The sequence below is a fragment of the Nicrophorus vespilloides genome, unplaced genomic scaffold (assembly GCF_001412225.1).
Source record: "Nicrophorus vespilloides isolate i.1.1-1 unplaced genomic scaffold, Nicve_v1.0, whole genome shotgun sequence".
NCBI lineage: Eukaryota > Metazoa > Arthropoda > Insecta > Coleoptera > Silphidae > Nicrophorus > Nicrophorus vespilloides.
In genome coordinates, this window is record NW_017099946.1 from 36,333 (window position 1) to 55,838 (window position 19,506).

At 31.6% G+C, this 19,506-nt stretch overlaps 2 protein-coding genes across 3 annotated transcripts; one reads left to right on the forward strand and one right to left on the reverse strand.

The window, feature by feature from the left end:
• Positions 1 to 1,642: 1,642 nt before the first annotated feature.
• LOC108566255 (putative ATP-dependent RNA helicase DHX57) lies at positions 1,643 to 6,109 on the reverse strand. Its single transcript, XM_017926055.1, has 11 exons — positions 5,920 to 6,109; positions 5,734 to 5,848; positions 5,496 to 5,674; positions 4,148 to 5,443; positions 3,739 to 4,091; positions 3,404 to 3,677; positions 2,987 to 3,348; positions 2,597 to 2,919; positions 2,157 to 2,537; positions 1,868 to 2,101; positions 1,643 to 1,814 (listed from the first exon to the last, which is right to left on the reverse strand). Exons 1-11 carry the CDS (start codon positions 5,985 to 5,987, stop codon positions 1,671 to 1,673), a joined length of 3,729 nt encoding a protein of 1,242 aa, XP_017781544.1. The 5' UTR covers positions 5,988 to 6,109; the 3' UTR covers positions 1,643 to 1,670.
• Positions 6,110 to 12,537: 6,428 nt separating this feature from the next.
• On the forward strand, positions 12,538 to 19,476 carry LOC108566256 (open rectifier potassium channel protein 1). 2 transcript variants are annotated; one of them, XM_017926057.1, is made up of 6 exons: positions 12,538 to 12,906; positions 13,258 to 13,413; positions 15,175 to 15,351; positions 15,604 to 15,725; positions 17,476 to 17,698; positions 17,761 to 19,476. In XM_017926057.1, exons 2-6 carry the CDS (start codon positions 13,269 to 13,271, stop codon positions 19,182 to 19,184), a joined length of 2,091 nt encoding a protein of 696 aa, XP_017781546.1. In that variant the 5' UTR covers positions 12,538 to 12,906; positions 13,258 to 13,268; the 3' UTR covers positions 19,185 to 19,476. The 2 variants fall into 2 exon arrangements, with proteins under 2 accessions (XP_017781546.1, XP_017781547.1); XM_017926058.1 differs by lacking the exon at positions 12,538 to 12,906 and adding an exon at positions 13,064 to 13,147.
• Positions 19,477 to 19,506: the final 30 nt, after the last annotated feature.

Consider the following 19,506-nt stretch of genomic DNA (forward strand, 5'->3'; position numbering starts at 1 on the left):
TTTCGCATAACGAGTGACGATGAGAAGTCCCGGATTGCGCGCCTTCTTCATCATTTTTAAAACCTGTATTCACATATTATATGTATTTTTTTTAATATGTTTCACTATACGAGTAAAAATCCTGAAATTTAAACACTTTAAGCGAGGTTCCACTGTATATAAATTATTGTGAATGCGCCGGGTGTTGTATTCAAAGATTTCCATTCAATAATTGTTGCAAAGGACTATTGAGCCTTTCTGCCTTTTTTAGTATTAATTATAAATTTTGATTGGCCCTAATTCGGATATCAACATTACTATAGTAAACTATAAATTAGAATTACAATTTCAGAATTTCTTCATTCATTGAGTTTTCAATAAATATATAAGTAAATATAATCTAATAAAATATTACTTTTATTTTATCTTAAGTTTCCTAAAATTTCAATTCTCCTCGGTTGATTAAAATATCTATCGGCGACTGCTGAACGATCCTCTCATGCTGCTGGTATTCAATATATCTGAAGTACAGCTCGTTTCTGAAGTGAAAAATAGTGCAGCCAACGAGGCAATCTCTTTACATATTTCATTTATGACAGTTTGTCATGCCACGAAAGACCATTTCTTCTTTGTTAATCTTGCTTACCTTTCATATATTTTGTTCTTATAAATTTATTTATAATGATTTTAAAACCTGATTATTCAGTTATTAAATCTTCTATTTCAACACAACTGCTGTTATTTATGAGCAAAATATGATCTGAAGCAAATATAGAACAATATTGGAATCAATGAGTTTGGTTTGAAAATTTCGAAACAATCTAAAATTTAATTGAAAAATTGATAATATAACTTTTATTATCAGACATTAAACACTTACTTACTGTTAAATTAAGTATAATGTTGTAAAATATATACAATGTTAGAGTACAAAATATATTCTTTGTAATTAAAATGATGTTCGCAGACAGTGTCAATAATGATCTTAAAAGCTCGTAAAATAAGTACGAGGCGTTTTATTTAATGTTCAATTAAAATGGACTAATTCAATAATATAATTAATGGTATAGAAGTTTTAATATTAAATTGTAATATTTTGTAACCTAATGTCGCTTTACAAAGTGAATATAAACATTAATATGTATTTTTTTGAACAAATACATTAATCAGTATCAATCATTTTATATTATCAATACATCATTTCTTAAAAAATATACAATGTATTACGTAGAAGTAAGATTTGAACAACGCATTCCATCTTGTCATGAATCGTGAACCGCTGAACAATTCTGTTGGAGCTTGTGGTATGAAGCAAAGTCGAAGACGGAATCAGTAAACAAACGAGCAAGTAGACTCTCGCAAGAACAAAACCATTTTAGTTAAGTTAATTACAAACTGAGTGATAGTGTAATAATGGTCTATTCTATTACTGTTAGATTTTAAACGAAGTCATATATTTTACTGGCAAAAACCACATAATGGAAACTAAAACGCAGACTTTTAACTGCTTTTGAAAATGTACTTTAATCCATTTTAATTTCCAAATATACAGTTATTTAGGAAAACAAGAGGAAGAAATAAAAATCAATGAATGCATTATTAAAATATATTCAATATAAAAACAAATAACGAAGCGAATATTATTTAAATATATACACTTTATTATAATAAAATAAGTTAATAATTTGATGCTATTCCCCGGAAACTAATTGCAATATAGTGTTGATAATGCGTTCGCCTTTATCGTGATGTTGAATATTTAATAGTGGATCCTTAATCTTCTCTTCCAATAACTCAAGTAATTCAATCCGTATCATTTTAATCATTTCGGCCACCTAAAATAAATAATGTTTTAAACTCGGTAATAATACTCGAGTGTATAATATACCTTATGCTCATCTACTTCAAATAAGATCCAATTATCATCCATGGCAATGAACGTAGTCCCATTGTGCACATTAATATCCAGTTCATAACCGGAGAAGAGCACAAGAGGTATTAAGGGTATTACACACAAGTCCCTTACGAAGATCCTGTTAGTTTTAACTTTCTCTTGGTAACACAGGAAGGAGCTAGCGAATTGCTTAATTTCATAAATGATCGAGCTGGGATGTACGAAAACCTGTTAAATAAATTATATATACTTGGAACTCACTTAAGCGTGAATATGAAAGTACCTGTTCCTGTTTCGTTTTAAATTTGAAATCCTTGGACTCGTGTTGCTTCGGAACAGCTCCAGCAGCGCTGACCACGAACGATTTTTCTGGTTGCAATATTTTTGCTACATTCGGATACAAGGCAGCACAGAGGATAGACGACAGCACCCTTTGGTTATCGTTATTCGCATTAAATTCTTGTCCAGTTACTTGGTAAACGTCGTCTTGCCCGGACCGACGTCTCCTGTTCAAATTAATTGGCACAAAATCAATACTGACTAGCAACTCCAGAAATTGATGCTTAATATCGGCGATTGTTATCAGAGTTTTATGCGATAAATAATTTTCTCTCGCGTAGTTAATACCACCATAATAACTTTTCTTGTTGACTTCTTGAAATTTCTTGAAAAAATAATAAGGAATAGATTATAAGAATTGAATGTAAATGTATTTGTGCTTACATTGTATGCCTTTAGAGCAGTCATTTGATCGCTAAGACCGTTGGCGAAAGTTCGTTTCTTCGCATTAGCCTCGTCTTTCTTACCGAAAGGTGTTACAAAAGGGCTTTTATAACTCAAACATGCGGCCATTGTTAGAGCTGAATCAACGCACGAAAACATTGCCCCGAAAAGCATTAGCTTTCCAATTCTCACATCCACCGGAAGCGCGGCCAAATGGTGACCTAAAGGAGTTAAATTTATTTCTTTATCCAGAGCTCCTATATTCTGTAAGCGTTTTACAGATGAATCGATGCTATCCTTAACAGGCGGCTCGATGATCTTATCTAAACAAAGAAGATGAACGCACATGTAATATAAACAAGAATACGTGAATATAGTGGATAGAATTACTTAAAACTTTATAAATATCTTGATCTTCAAAATTTGGCAATACTTTTATATTTAATAGAAGCTGTTCAAGAGGTACTCTGTGTATTTCTGGTACGGGCTGAGGCAACATGTGATACCTGAATCGGTGATTGGTGTACAGGTGAATGCAAACGCCGGACATCACTCTGCCAGCTCTTCCTTTCCTCTGCAACGCATTTGCTCTCGTCACCCAAACCGTTTCCAAACTCTCCATGTTCCTGTTGGAATCAAATCTCTTTTCTTTCATCTTACCGGCATCGATAACAAAAATACAGTCATCAATTGTAACAGATGTTTCAGCAATATTAGTAGACAGCACTATTTTTCTTGCACCTTTAGGATTTCTATAAAATTTTAAACATTAAGTTATACACAGTACAAAACATATTTTAAACTCACTCAAATACTTTGGATTGTTCTTCACTAGTTAAACTAGAATGCAACGGTAGCAAAACGTATTTTCCATTCTTCGGATTGAATTCAGGATGCACTATTAATTGATCGTAGAGAGCCATAATTTCAGCGATTCCAGGTAAAAACACTAAAATGCAACCAGTTGTCGGAAATTCGTGTTTCCCTTTCACAATCCAACACAAAATATTTTCTATTAATTCTAAATTGATTTTCATCTGGTCCATCAGATACAATGTTTTACAAGTTTTCATACTGTAACCTACATAATAAATAGAATTAATTAAAAAACAATATATATTAAACAAAAACTAAGATAATACCATTGTACCGAGCAAGAACTTCTGCAACTCTTAGATTTTCATCTTTTACACAATCCTTGGGCATAAAATTTCGCATGGATACATCACATGACTGCATCTCAATTTCAAATTGTTCCATATTTTTTACTTTTTTTCCGTAAGTAAGAACATCGTCCAAAACGTAGCCTGTAGTTTCAATTATATCTTCTAAGAACAATTGTTCTACGGGGAACGTGCGTCCAGGAATTTCAAGTACAGGCACATCACCAAAATAATCGGAGAATATACTTGCATTCAAAGTAGCACTCATCAGTATAATTTTTAAATTTGGCCGCAACGGCAACAAGTCTCTTAAAATAAGCAATAGGAAATCACTGGAAATGTAACATTCATTAATAAAATTTCAATATAAAAGTAGTACTAAATTTACCTTTCTTCACTTCTTTCGTGAACTTCATCAACTATTATATGAGTTACGTTACTGAGCATCGGGTCAGCTTCTAATCTTCTAAGTAAAATTCCGGTGGTACAAAAATTTAATCTAGTACTGGATGAAACTTTACTTTCTAAGCGAATTTGATATCCGACGACATTTCCAATTTTATCTGCCCTTTCCTGAGCTACACGTTCTGCAACACCTATAGCTGAAATACGCCTAGGTTGGGTGCACACAATCTCTACGTGATCGCTTTTAAAATTTTCTAACCACTCGTCTAAAATATACTGCGGCACTTGTGTACTTTTACCACAGCCTGTTTCTCCACTGACCACCAAAACTTGATGGGTTTTCATTGTATTCAATATTGTATTTTTATAAGACATCGCTGGTAAGTTATTCCGCACTTCTTGCATCTTCTTATATTTATTATCATTTTGAATCGAAATAAATCTTTCTGCTAACTTCTTATCCTCCTTTTTAATTTGCTCCAAGCTCATTTTACTTTTGCCATCCCTATTTGTGATGCCTTTTTTATAATGCGTGGATCTCTTCAACTTGTTCGGATCAATTTCCTGGATTTTAGGGAACAAAGACTGATCAGGGTCCAAAAAGCGTATAGGGTTATTCTTGATATAACTAGTCATCTCCTCTTCATTCTGAAGCAATTCTACAATAGAATAAATACTAGCAATACCATTTGAAGCTAAAACTTCGGCTTCTTGATGCAACCGCTTACAAATATGCAAGTTTAACAAATGTGGTAAGACGGCATCAGTTTTAAGAAATATTATAGGAGCTTCGAAAGGATACATTGTTTTATGCGGAAATCTAATCTCCAATTCGTACGTGTAATTATCTAAATGTTGATTAACTTCATTTTTTGGACCATCTTCTTCATGCGAAAATCTACATTTTGAACCAAACTTACATGGTTGGCCACGTTGAAAATATCTGCATTTCTCTACTTTTTTCTTATTCTGAACTTTCTCAACTTGCTTCTTCTTTTCAGGTTTATTGCAATATAATTTAGAGAGATAATCTAACTTACAGTTAAAGATCCAAACAGTGTTGTTAACCTTTTCAGTAAATGCATTGTCATAAATTGACTCCAGTACACCTTTCTCATCTACTCTTTGTTCTAGCAGTTCATTTTCCGAATAGTTATGTTCACTTTCTGCTATCGCATCAATCTTCAAGTATTTATTATATAATATACATAATGATTCTTCTACTTCTCCATTACAATAATCCAAAGCTTCTTGGCAGTGCTCTTTGTGAAAACCATAACTGAAATACAATATTGTTATTTTAACCTTAACAAATCGGGTGTGACACATACCTTTCCAATCTCATTTGTGCGAACATTTTCAATCTATCCAACTCACTCTCTGGTTCATTGTTGGTATTGGAATAATCAAAGCAGCCTTTGATGATTAAATTTCCACGACCCTTCCAAAAATTCTTACCAACATGGTTCCCTTTATCCTCATAACTACTGGCATCACTCAATTTGAAATCCTATAAGAAAATCCAAGTAAGGTCATTTTATATATATGGTTGTAATGGATTCAATTTACTTCTCCATGAATGTGCCTCAATGTATCCATAATATATTCCTGAGATTTCTTACTTAAGGAGAGAAGTTGTAATTCTTCCTTCACTTGTTTAGGTGCTACATGCTTAGGTGTATTGCTACATTCCCAAAAAAAAAATTAACAAATATCATAAAATGAGTTGTGAAAGTTTGCCTTAAAATTATATACCTTATTTTTACATCAGCCACTTCACGTAAAAATAAATCGGCATTATTAATTGCCTGCTCCGATGCCATGGTATCAACTATACTTAAAATGTAATTTACAGAAATATTGCATAATTTTGCACAAAATATTGAACACACTGGCGTTTAAAACTACCACATTGCAATAAGTCTTTTAGGCAACCAAAACTAGAAATTTAATTCCATCTGTCATTTGGTTATGCAACCCAATATACTGCAGTGATTCGTATTATACATAACATTAATAAATAACACTGTTAAGTCATTACAGATGTCGCTGATAACGTATATTTGCAACTTGGAAGCAAAATACAAAACTGGTGAAATTAAGTTACAAAATTATTATTATTATTATTACGACAATATGTTTCATTTTTAATTAATATTTTTATTTGGACATAATTATTCTTTCATTTATCTCTAAAATGAATATTATACAAATATTGTGGACATGCTGGAAAAATCTATTTTTTTGATATACAGTGGAACCTCGCTTAACGAGTTTAACACGTTCCAAAATCGGATTTCGGAGTTTTACTCGTATAGTGAAACATATTCAAAAACACACATAATATGTGTACACAAAAATGATCTAGCAGGCAGGCGCACAATCCGGGAATTCTCTTCTCATCGTCACTCGTTATGCGAAACCTCGCTCGTTAAGCGAGTCATTTTTCTTACAATACATTTTTCTCGTTAAACGTGAATGCTTTCATTTCTAATTGATTTATTATTGGTGCAATTATAATCATAAGTGATGTTACACAATTTCACAATAATCTATATATAAATTTGGAGTCGCAATGGCCATAGCCTAGATCCCTAAATAGCGGATTGTTGGATGATTGTTCTCTGATAAAATAATAAATTATATAAAAATGTATCTCGGGCATGCACTCAATTTACTTTGTCGCGCTACTATATGTATTACTTTATATATTATATCACTGTGTTTTTATTAATACAATGTCCAAATTTAAGAAAACTACAAAAAATGTAATTCAAGAAGCTGAATTATCTCATCTTTCTGATCTTAGTTAAGTTGATAATAGTTTGGAGATTCTAGAAATAAGCTCGAATGTGGATTGAGAATTCTGAGACTAGAATAAAGAAAGATTAGTTAAAAACTAATTTTAAGTGAAAAATAATCCTGCCTAAATTTACTTTAAGACCACGAACGGAATACAAATTAGATTGCATTTATCTAATTATTAGTAAAATTATTTTTTTCAGTAAAAACAATATAATTTGCCGACGATTATTGTATTTGATTTTTAATAAAAAAATAATTATGTTACTTCATTATATGATCTTATTTTGAACATATTCTTTAATCATGAGAAAAAAATATTTTGTATATGTATGAAAGAGCGTAATTTGCAATAAAACGGTGAACTTAGATATTGAAAAAAGAGAAATAAGCACATTTCCAACAAATTTATCATTCATGTCAGAAGGTCAGTAATAAAAGAAAATGTTTATCTATAACATATTTCTTCAAAATCGAATTTGTTTTAGGTAATTCATGAAGATATATGAATTTATTGAAATGTTTGAAACGAGGTTCAGTGCTAATATTACGTTCATTGAAAAAGGGTCTAAATATAAATGCTACATAAATTTTGCTTTTAAATTTTTATTAAATAAAAAAAATATTTTCGTCATTATTAATAAATTGCAATTACAGTTCCAATAAATTGTATTCAAAACAGATAAGTTTAAACATTCCACATATTGATTGCTTAACTTTCATAAACGTCGATTATTAATTACAGGGTGACGCAATTGAAGTGCAACTTTTCAGAACGGTGTATTTTTTTTTATTTGCAAAGGATTTTATTGAAACACCAGTAATAATTGTTGGAAAACAATAATTGTTTTCGAATTCATTTCAAATTTTCGATACGGTCGCCTTGAGCACAAACTATAGCTATGAGTTGTGAACCTGCGAAATCTTCCTCCATTCACGAAGAAGGGCTTCATTGAACACATAAATACTCTGTTACTTGTAAAATGACCCATACCGATGACCCCGAATTTCATTCAATTCAAGCCTTAACTTTCCGAACCACCTGTACCACAGATATAGTTATTTTCCGATCACCAAAATAGCATTTTGTAATACTATGGTTCAAGATACGAAAAATTTATTCACATTAAGGTGTTCAAGGGCTCTAACAATAAGCATTTTTGGTTTTCCGCTCAAAAATTGGGCTATCACACTATTACGTTTGAATTCCATCACTGATAACTTTTTTTCCAAATAACTGAGATGCAAATGCTTCCGCAGGCTTGTAAATAATAACATCACCTATCATTAGGCGAAATATGGACACAACATTGCCAACGGTTCAAAAGTTATAGCAGTTTTAAGTTGGTTTCAGTTCAATTGGGCCACCTTGTATAATCGCATTTTCTTGATTAACAATAAATTACAATTACAGCTCCAATAAGTAAATATGTAAACCTGATATGTATATTTATTTACGTAATTCTTATGCAAGATAATATTACTTTTTGTAATAAATGTAGCAGTTTTGATTTAAAACAATGTGCTTTAAAATGTAAATTCATGTTACAGAATATGAGTAATAATTTGTAGAAAAAATAATTTATTTTCTTAAGAATTAATACGTTCCACATTTACAGTGTCAGTGGTTATAAAAAAAAACAAAAATATTTATGTATTTATATATCTATATGCTGAACGTCCTGATAGCCGTAACCTGTGGACAGTGGCAAATATACAGATCCAATTATCACCGAAGCAGCGTAAACTAATTAGCAATTAATTGTATGGCGGGAACTTTCGTCCGTACATCTCGCGTCATCGCTTATCGCTAATTATCGAAACTCATCCGAAGCAGAAATTTGAAAATGTCCGATTTAGGAATATTTCATACACCGACGTTCATTTCCATTGTTTCCCAGGTAAATTAGAACTAATCACCAGAGCCAACACCACGTGTCCTCAGCTTGCATAAGCAATACATGTTACATTTATAATTGTGAATAGCGACAATTTTTTTTTGCTAAAGTTTTTCGTGTTCCATCGAAAACATAACAAATAAAATATATAATACAAAATTTCGAATTCTCCTCTCGCGATTGACCCACATTTTTTATTCTAGATTTATTAAATATTGTACATGCAACCTTACTTGTACAATTTGCCCGTAAAAAGTTCATAAAAATAATTTATAACGCACGCATCCTTGGCGATTCGGTCCAAATACATATTATTCTTGATAAACCGGAAAATAATTTCTCCGTTTCCTGCTCTTATCTAGTTAATAACGCCCTTGTACAGTAATTTAGCTCGTTTTACTAGCGGATGCAAATTTCCTGATCTTTCCACGGGATTTTCCTCCAAACAAAGATTCATCACGTTTAAAAATCAATTAATTAGATTATTGTCCTGAGTCATGCTTTTTTCGGTACTCCATCGATTTCATTGTTGTCGAGGTACCAAGAAATTAAAAAAAAAACGATATGATAACATCTGTACGTGTTTTTTTTTTAATATGATAAAATGAAATCAATCATTGCGGATTTATTGCCACAAAATTCGCAATGTTTGTAGTGCAGCAAATAATCTAATCTCAATTAAAAGTTCATCACATTGTCTTATATTTCTACATCCCGAGTTGTATTACAGAATCAAATCGTTTCATTATTTGCTTACTCTAACTGGATTTGTCAAAATGTGTACGATTGTTTGCCAATTAATATCTTGAGATATGGATGTACGTGATGCAAATGAAATACGGCTCGAGTACAAGGTTCCACTATTAAATACTCTCGAGATGCCTGGAAAGCTAAACGGCTCGGATCATTAGGTACAGGAAATATTTGATAAAGTTAAAACATCTTTAACAGTTTAATATGCATGGCCGACCGACTAAATTGTCTCAAAGTCGCATTAAGGTGTCGCCACTACAATTTTTTTTTAAATAAAATTTATGTCTCTTTAAAATAACACTTGCAAATAACCCACATCATTATTACCACTATCAATCTTTGTTTAACTGATTTGTCTGTATTAACTATAATAACAGCTAAACAATTTTGTTATCTTCTATAGAAATTATGTAATTGATCATGTAAATCAAAGTACTATTAAAATTAATAAGCAAAATTGGATTTTACCCAAGACTTGGACACTATATTACTAAATATAAAGATCATGTCAATTCTGTAATTCAACAGCGAAATAAACTATATATAAAACTGTTACCTTCTCTATAGAAAATCGATCTGGATTGTAATGAAATAAGTTTAAATATTACAATATTGCCATTGATATGATTGTTAAAACATGCGCACTGCCTATTCTACGAAAGTTAATTTATATAATGAAGTAGAGATTTTTATTGCATAATTGTATCCAATTCTTCTAGAATGAGGACAGATCACCCAAAGTGTCGATTAACTTTCGTACTTCTGAGCTATTTTGGATAACTGTAAATGTGGATACGGTGAAAATGATTAAATACATCTAATATCGAATCACGATTATCAAAAAAAATACATCAAAATAATCTACCTTCCAACTATTGGATTAAAGGTCCGATATTGTCACGAGACGAGACAATGGGAAAGGGTGATACATAGGGACGTGTATTGTTAAAAAATAAGTGATATAATAAAACAAATCATATTAATCTGGTGAATATAGGAAAGATATTTGTAACGGTGAAAATATTAGAAAGAGAATTGAATTTTTTTAACATGTAAATCGTAATAATTTATTTTAATTCTATTGATTAAATGCAATCGTTTGCCATTAGTTTCCAGAAAAGGAGTTCGAGATGCTAATGAGGACCAGTGCGGAGACAGTGGATGTTCAATATATGGGCTACAGGATATTGGAAAGTCTATATTAATAAATATTAGTTTCGATTAATGATTGATTTCGTTCCAAGAAGATGAAAGTGTTTCACACTGTTACCATAATTGCGTTATTTGTTTCTGATTCACTTTTTAAAAAAATAAATATATCATGTTTTTATTATTGATAATAGTTTATTGTTATTTTATATTCTTATGTTCTTGTTTTTTGTTCAACATTTTTTTATATTATCATTTTATGTATAATTGTTATTAACATCATTTCATATATATTTACTTATAAACTAATTATAAGTGTTTTATTAAATTCTATAAAGTACAAGTTCTTTGTTTGATTAACGCATACCAACTATGTTTAAACATTACATTACTAATCCAATGACTAAACTATGAAATATGTCACTACTATGTTCTAATATAAACAATTATTTACTTAATAAATTATTGATATTGTATAGTAAAAAGATTTATTTAATGATTATTTCTTTAATTGATTCCGACTACAAATGTAACCATTCTTAATACATGACTTATCTCCATTGTTATTAAAAAAAACAACTCAATGTGTTATTGCAAACTTGTATTATTGCTCTTGCGTTTTGGGGCAGAAAAGTAGGATACAATTAAGTACATTAGCATTAACTTACCAAATATAAACAATTCCATAAACCATCCACATTCCTTTTCAAATGTCCATCAGGATTCAATTAGCAGTTATGTTCTGTAGTAGTGAACGTTTCATACATCTATTTTTAAACATTGTTTATAAATTTCCTTCAATTCGTGCCATAAAATAATTAACCCTTTACTTCAATTACAAACATAAATCGCAAAGAAAAGAAAAAACAGTTTTCTTCTTACGTAAGGAATTTGTTTTAAAATATAGTAAATTCCGTTAACATTCCTTTTTTTTTTCCTATCGCGATATGTCAAGTATTTTTATGAACTCCTTTATTTTACGAACGCAAATTGTTTCTCTGCAGTCATATTTTTTGTATGCACGATCATTATAACTTACAAAGTGACATTTTCTTGTCATAAAATATAAAAATGTTGTGTTTATAAATGAGTGAATCGGTGCAAGTTTGCGATAAGTTTTTAAATAGGTCGTAAGTTATCATTAATTTTAAGAAAACCAATGATTAAAACTCATAAAAATATCGATTCGTTAATTCATATATAATATTTGTTTAGTTCTTACAATTATAATTTATTTACTTTATATTGTAATATATTTAGAATGTAATTAAATGTTTTTGTATTTATATCAATAATTAAGACTGTTTAGTTATTTTATATTAAATAATGTTCTCACATTTTGTCATATTGATGTAAAATTTTGATTTCTGTTAGAAGTTTCGATTTATATGATATAATTTCTATTTATTTATATTGCAAATGTAAATAACTTAATATAATTAAAACCATTTGTATTTTTGAATGTAAACATACGTGTTTTTTCCTTATTTCGATGAGCAGAAAGTTCCTTTTGTGAAATTTGCGTTTGAAATTAAAGAAATTTAATTAAATCTCGATAATTTAATTTGTTTGTATATTGATTAGTCCTGTATTGAGTACAAACGAATAATTGAGACCGGATTTCACGAAAACTTCTCGTGGCCAGCCGAAAACAATAAATTGCTAGACTTTTCCGTTAATATTTCTAATCAAGTACACACGAACAAAAAAAAAAGTGTACTCACAATAAGTCAAGTTATCTTGACCACGCAATTCCCCTCCCACACCTATTTGGATCCAGCTATAAGTAATCTTGTCAATAATATTGTCATATATTATAACATAGAGTAACAAAGGTGTGATTGTGGCAAACGAAATTTGCCGCTTGCTGTGTCCAGTCCAGTTCGGTTCGGTGAAAATACTCGTGCAAGTATGTGTTTGAAAAATTCTTCGGTACAAGCAAAATGGATGGGAAGATATTGACGGGCCAGAGCAGAAAACACGCCTTGCAATTCATCGAAATTCACCAAACACCGACAATTGTTACATTAGTGTTATTGTTGATGTTGCTATTGTTGCAACTGGACTTGCCAGAGAGGAGCCTGTCAGTGTTCAGTGATTGATCCTGCAACGAGAAAGACTGATATTATTTAAGCAAAACGTGAGTAGCGCTATTTCATCTCGTTTCAAGTTATTTTACCGCAAATATCAGTTGGTCAAACAAAAAAGAACATTCCGAGACGGGAGAGAACATTTAACATTTATTTAACTACTTAATTGAGGCAGTACTTAACATGCCTCTGTATATAAGAGCGACAAAAGATTTCAATTCATTTAATGATATTGAACTGTTCCGGAAGAAAAGTTATGGTTCCATTAACGATCGTATCCTAACAACATCGGTAAATCCAACACATAATATTTGCAAAATACCATTTGCATGCGCGAATATTCACAAATCCAGGTGGTGGTTTTTTTTTATGGTGGTTTCTTAACATTCGCCTCATTACAGTCGTAGCCAAAATGATGTCTAAGAAGCAGTGGTTTGTGCTCCTGTGCCTCTACATAATCTATTTACTGCTGGGCGCTTCCTTCTATTACCAAATTGAGAGCAGGGCAGAACGAGAACGAAAATCAGTGGAGAGAATCGAACGCAAGGAAATCGAAGGTATTTTCAATTAATTACTTAATTATCAACAGCAAAAAAAATAATTATAGATAACGTTTTGATAAGAACTTAAGAATATCATCCAATGCACAGAAAACAATTATTTTAATGAAAAACCATCACAATCAATTGAATTTCATTGAGATATATTGGAAGTAATGATGGTTTTCGATGTTGTTTCCTTGCAATATTATCATTTTGTTTACATTGTCCGTAATAATATTGTGCACGTTAGGTGCACCCGGAATTGAAACTTCGTGCTGAACTGGTACTATCCGGATTTCGCATAATCTAGGATCTTGATAAATCCATTAAGGATTATAGAAATCAATGAAACGTAGCTAATAAGAAATATAAAAAAAATCACCCCAACAAATAATAAATAAATAAAAATTTAATTTTCTTTGAAACAAAATTCAAACAAAGTTACAATTATTGAGATCAAAACATAAAATGCGGCGCAATTGCGCTTACGTCTAATATTATCTTTAATCGAATTTTGTAGAATCGATTTTATTTTCAATAATTACTTTATTATTCACCGTGATTTGATTCATAATATAATCGCATTGTCGTTCATATCTATTAGACAATTCAGGTGTTTTTGTTTAGTTTGTATCTAAATTTATAAAAAAATCTAAATATTTCAATCGATACTATCTAATAATTGATTCCGTCATAATATATAACATAATGGAATTATGAATAGATTAGATTATCAATGTAATTATTAAAATTAATTTATTTTAAAGATTTTTAACTTCTATTATATAGAAAAGAGTAAAACGTTATGATTTTGAATATCATTTATATTTCTTTGCTAAGAGAAAATATGGATATTTTTGGTTCTTTTCTGAAAAGCAATATTTAAATTTATTTTTATTATATGTCATTAATATGCATGCATTAAGATGCTTTTAAAACACAATAATTGCATAGGGAGGCGTCGAGTTTTATTCTAATGTTTTCACCTATCACGCGATGTTTAGAAATTTCCCCTGAATAGATAAAAATAGGTATATTAGCAATTTTTGTTAAATATAAATGAGATGTTTAGAAACCTCAATATTATGAGTTTAAAATAATAATATCAAGAGGTATTACATTTTTTTTTGTAATTTTTAATTTGTAATTAATAAGTGTTTAAATTCATATGCTCCTTTTGAAATTAATCATGCTTACTCATATTATATTATTGAACTGAAAACAAATAAGTATCTAATGTCTCTTAGTAATAAGCAAACGATTAAATTTCTCGAGTTCAAAGCGATTGTCGACAGAATGCATCATATTTTAAGGACTTATTCTTAAGTGTTGTGCTAATCCGTTAATCCAACCGACGGGGTTTCCAGTTGTAAATAATAACGTATTATCTAATACTTTGTCACTGGGAAACAGACGAGGTAAACTTACGTAAATCGATGGGTAATCTTATCTGCAACGATCCATCAATCAATCGTCTGAGGCAATTGCACGAATAAGCGAGATCCTAAGTTCAATACATGCTTGTATCCAGGCAGAAACATGGAAAAAATACTAATAACATATGTTATTTGGAGATAGAAAAAAAAACTATTTTCATTATCATTAAATCGATATCAAATCATAACAATAAGTGTCATAATATATTATATTATTTTTTAAAACTTTTAATAATCTGGAAATTTCAGTATATTCAATGAGAGAGCCGATTCGTCAATTGTATTGAATTTATTACTAAAAGATAACATTTTAATATCTTATTTTATTGTTGATTTTCAGATTTGCTGAAGATTCATTATATACCAAGCATAAATTCGTCGCAAGAAGAGATTTTCGAGAAGTTGACAGCGTATTGCGGGAAACCCATGCACAGCAGCATGTCGAAACATGAGGATCCTCTGATTTGGGACTTCTACCATTCTCTGTTCTTTGTAATTACAGTAGTCAGTACTATAGGTAAGCACATGATGTCCATCTTAGAAAATCGTTTCTAATTGAAATAAAAATACAATAGATATTTCGATCATGAACGGTGCTATTTAATTGATATGTAAAACAAAACTGTTCGACGTTATGTCATCTTTGAGGGGAACCGTCTTTGAATATTTAATTTTCGATTTTGATTAATGTTATTATATATACACACACACATTTTGTTCTGTTTTACGAAACTGCTAATGCACAATTTAATTGTTTTGTAATTCGCAGGTTACGGAAACTTGGCTCCGACGACGATGTTGGGCAGAATAGTTATGATTTTTTATGGACTCGTCGGCATACCTATCAATGGTATCGTGATGGTCACGTTGGGTGACTTCTTTGGGAAGAAGGTATGCATACAAACGCAAACACATAGCACATCATTCATTCATTCTACACTACACCGAACATGCCGACTATAAAACAAATGTATTGCAACTCTTGTATAATCAAAGTAAATCTAGACACGATACACAGATTGCACAATTCAAATCAATTACTTTTTTTCAGTGTCAAACACTAGAGGTCAATGTTTGTTGTACAACCTCTAGTTACATTTCGTATTATTCTTTACTACATAATCCTTTTTCGGTCACTAAAACTATTTCGTTTCTTAAAAACTAGAAGAAAATATTAATTACACTTTTAATCTAAAAGATTATTGAATTGAATTGATCATAACTCCTCAAGAAATACAATTTCCAGTTTTTGATCTGTAACTTATATAATCTGTAGAAATACTGAAAAAATGATGGAAATTTTCGTTTCAGCGTTATATGTATGCTTTTTTTTTCAATGTTTTCGAACTAATAATCAGGTTGAAGATAAAGAAAATAGCTTCTGATTGTGAGATTTGTAATAAATATTTTAATGTTTATTAAATATTTACCTTTGAAGATTACGTGGTAGAGAATTTGAATTGACGTATGATAAACACTTGTGCAGGAGCGAAGGCAATAAAGAGTAGTGCAAACCTGAACGGCATTGAATGATTGCGATATTCATGGTTCTCGTTCCATTGAGGCTTTAGCAACAATTTCAAAATAGCAATAAAATGTATAAATAAGCGGCGGCGGCTTTAAGGCATAAGAATGAAACAGCGTCGGTTTATCCAGCAGGGCATTTCTCGTTCTGCCGCTTCTGCTTCTTATATGATGCGTTAATGGTTATTTCAAATATGGGACAATGGTTGACTTCTCATTGCGAAATCAAAGCCTTATCTTATTTTCACACTTTCCTGAACTACAATTGACGACAATCGGTCGATCATTAACACGTTACGTAAATAGACACAACACATTCGGACAGAAAAAAAAAAGAGGCCGTATCGCTTATTGAAACACTCAACACGCACAAAAGGGCGCTCCTTATTTATTTATTTATTTATTTATTTCTATGTTATTCAAAAGTACGGTTTCAATTCAGTTTTGCACGGATACTGACCATGTGTAAAACGAGGGCCCCGAAAGGTTAATGCGCTTGGAAATTACCGACGATTAGTTTTATTAAACTATAACTGCAATTAGACCAACTAATTATAAAATTAACTGGCGCTTAGTAATGCGTATAAAATAAAAATAAACTATTATTAATAACTCTCCAAGTACAATAGATGTTATAAATAAACATAATGAACTTTTCATAGTTTGGATTTTCCTATAGAACAGAAAAAACTTTTGATCTTCAGACTTGTATTAATGTCGATTCGATCGTAATCATTTATCGTTTGATTTTCAAGATCTAGAAGCGAACAAAATGATACTCAATGCAACGGAGACTATAATTGTTTTCGTCGCTTATTGTTTATCTGTAATACGACTTGTAAATAAAATCGAACGATAACTACACTAGTACTTTACTTCGAGCGTAATGCCACTTCTCTTCATTACGTATTTTGCACGTGGATTCAGAAATTTCGCTAATCAATTATTAATATTGACATCTCACGGTAACGCAAGTTCCAAAATGCATCCTTTCAATATTTACTATTGCTTTTACGCAATTATTTTTTTGTTACCATACGTGAGAAATACTTTATTATATGTTCCAGATTTACTTAATCTTCTGCTCATATTAATAGTATTGTTTCTCTTATTATAGTTTACGAAGTTGTATAATCGATGGAAGACGGACAAAATGCATCATGATAATGCGAGGCTTGGTCTCATATTTCAAATAATTCTCTATCTGGTACCTGCCTTTACCTTGCTTATATTCATACCGTCTGTGGTTATTATGATTTTTGAAGGTTGGGATTACGATGTTGCAGTTTACTATGCTTTCGTAACATTAACTACGATAGGTTTCGGCGACTATGTTGCAGGTAATATAAATAAATATAATAATTATATTTGTAATAAATAATATGTACGTTTTTTTTTATAGCTGTTGCCGACAATGGTTTTGGTAAATCATTTATATTTTACGAAATCTTTCTCTTGGTTTGGATCATAATCGGTCTGGGCTACGTGTTAATGGTGCTGGGATTCATCTCGAGAGGTCTGCGCAGCAAGAAGATGCATGCCATCGAACAAATGTTAGCTCACAACATCAAACGGACTCCCGATAAATTCAGAGCCTTAAGATCATTGCTGCACGAGATTCTGGTTATGAGAGTCAAACCGGTCTACAAGAAGAAACAATCTATATTTGAAGCTCCGAGCGTCGGCTACAGGAGTCAATCTTGTCCAGATCTAAGCATGTACTTCAAGAAAGACTCACCAACAATGGTCAGAAAGCGAGCTGTATCGGAATGCGTGGATCAAGAAGGATTGCCACGCGTCCAATCTGACACTGACCTCCATTTGATTGACAAAGAATTGACCTTTGGTTCTGATAAAAAGAAGCAGCAAACCGAATTATTATTGCGAGTTTCCAATGTCTTGGGTCAAACTATCGAAGAGGATGTATGCTGTACGGGTTACAACGGTTTAAGCGATAGTCAGATCTTGGAATCGGAATGGACAATCAACAGTCAGAAAAGCGAAACGAATTCCCAAATACCAATAAGTTGGAGGCCAAGAGCGTGCAGTGAAGTTAAGTTTCCATTTGAAACGCAATATCCTCAGTCGAATGAAAACACTTGGTACGGTCAGACTGCTTCTCTGAAACTCCAAGAAATGCGTGAAACTATGAAACATGGCAGAGCTAGAAGCAGGACACTTCCAGTGCAACAAGAACCTTTGATTAAACTTCCACCAACGAGATTCTTTGATAAATTACGTAAAACATTCCGTCGTAAGAACAAGAACAAAGACATCGAGAAACAAGATATATGCACTTCTCCACCACCGCAACGCAGCAGAGCTTTCAGTGATGTTCACAACTATTTGGCAGATACCCGAAATGGTAGGCCGTCGGTGCTTTCTATACAAGAGCAAGAAGATATTCAAACAATTGCTGAACTCTTGGTTGCTTTAACCAACGTACCGGAAAATAAACCTAAAAGGAAACTGGGTACAGCGTCTTTGACGCCTCCACAAGCTTCATCCCCACAGGGCTCGAGAAAAATGGAGGGTTCTCCTCCGAAACGAAGAAGATCTGCAATCAGACCGGCTTTCCAATCAAGACGGTCCTCGATGATACCCACAACTCCAACCATCATACAGCCTCGAAGACTATCACTCAGACCTGTCGCTTTCGATGAGAATAAGCTATCTCCGCCTCCTCCGTATAGTCCTATGCAAGCTGCCAGACCTCGAAGATTTTCTCTGAGACCTGTTCCAAATACAAGTGCAACTCCAAGCCCTGTGCAAAGGCAACGCTTACGAAAAGCTTCCAAAGATCAAACAAACGCATGGTTTCCTTAGCTTCAATTAAAACAGTTGGAAATACTTTAAGGTTCCTGTTGAAAAAAAAACAACATTTATTTTGAATTGAATTGATATTAGCGAACATTTCGCCCATCGGAATTACTGATTGCGCCAAAGTTTTCAACTTACGTGCCAATAGCCAGTGATATAGATAATAGTAATTTATTTTTTATATAGCATTTATTAGTCACTTAAGCATGACATTTCTGTTGTATATCCTACTTTAAGGCTCTATCAAAATAATTGTACAGTAGTTATAAGAAAACAGTTCAACTGTTGTACCAAGAAAGATTTTAAATTAAGTGAATAAATTAGTTGA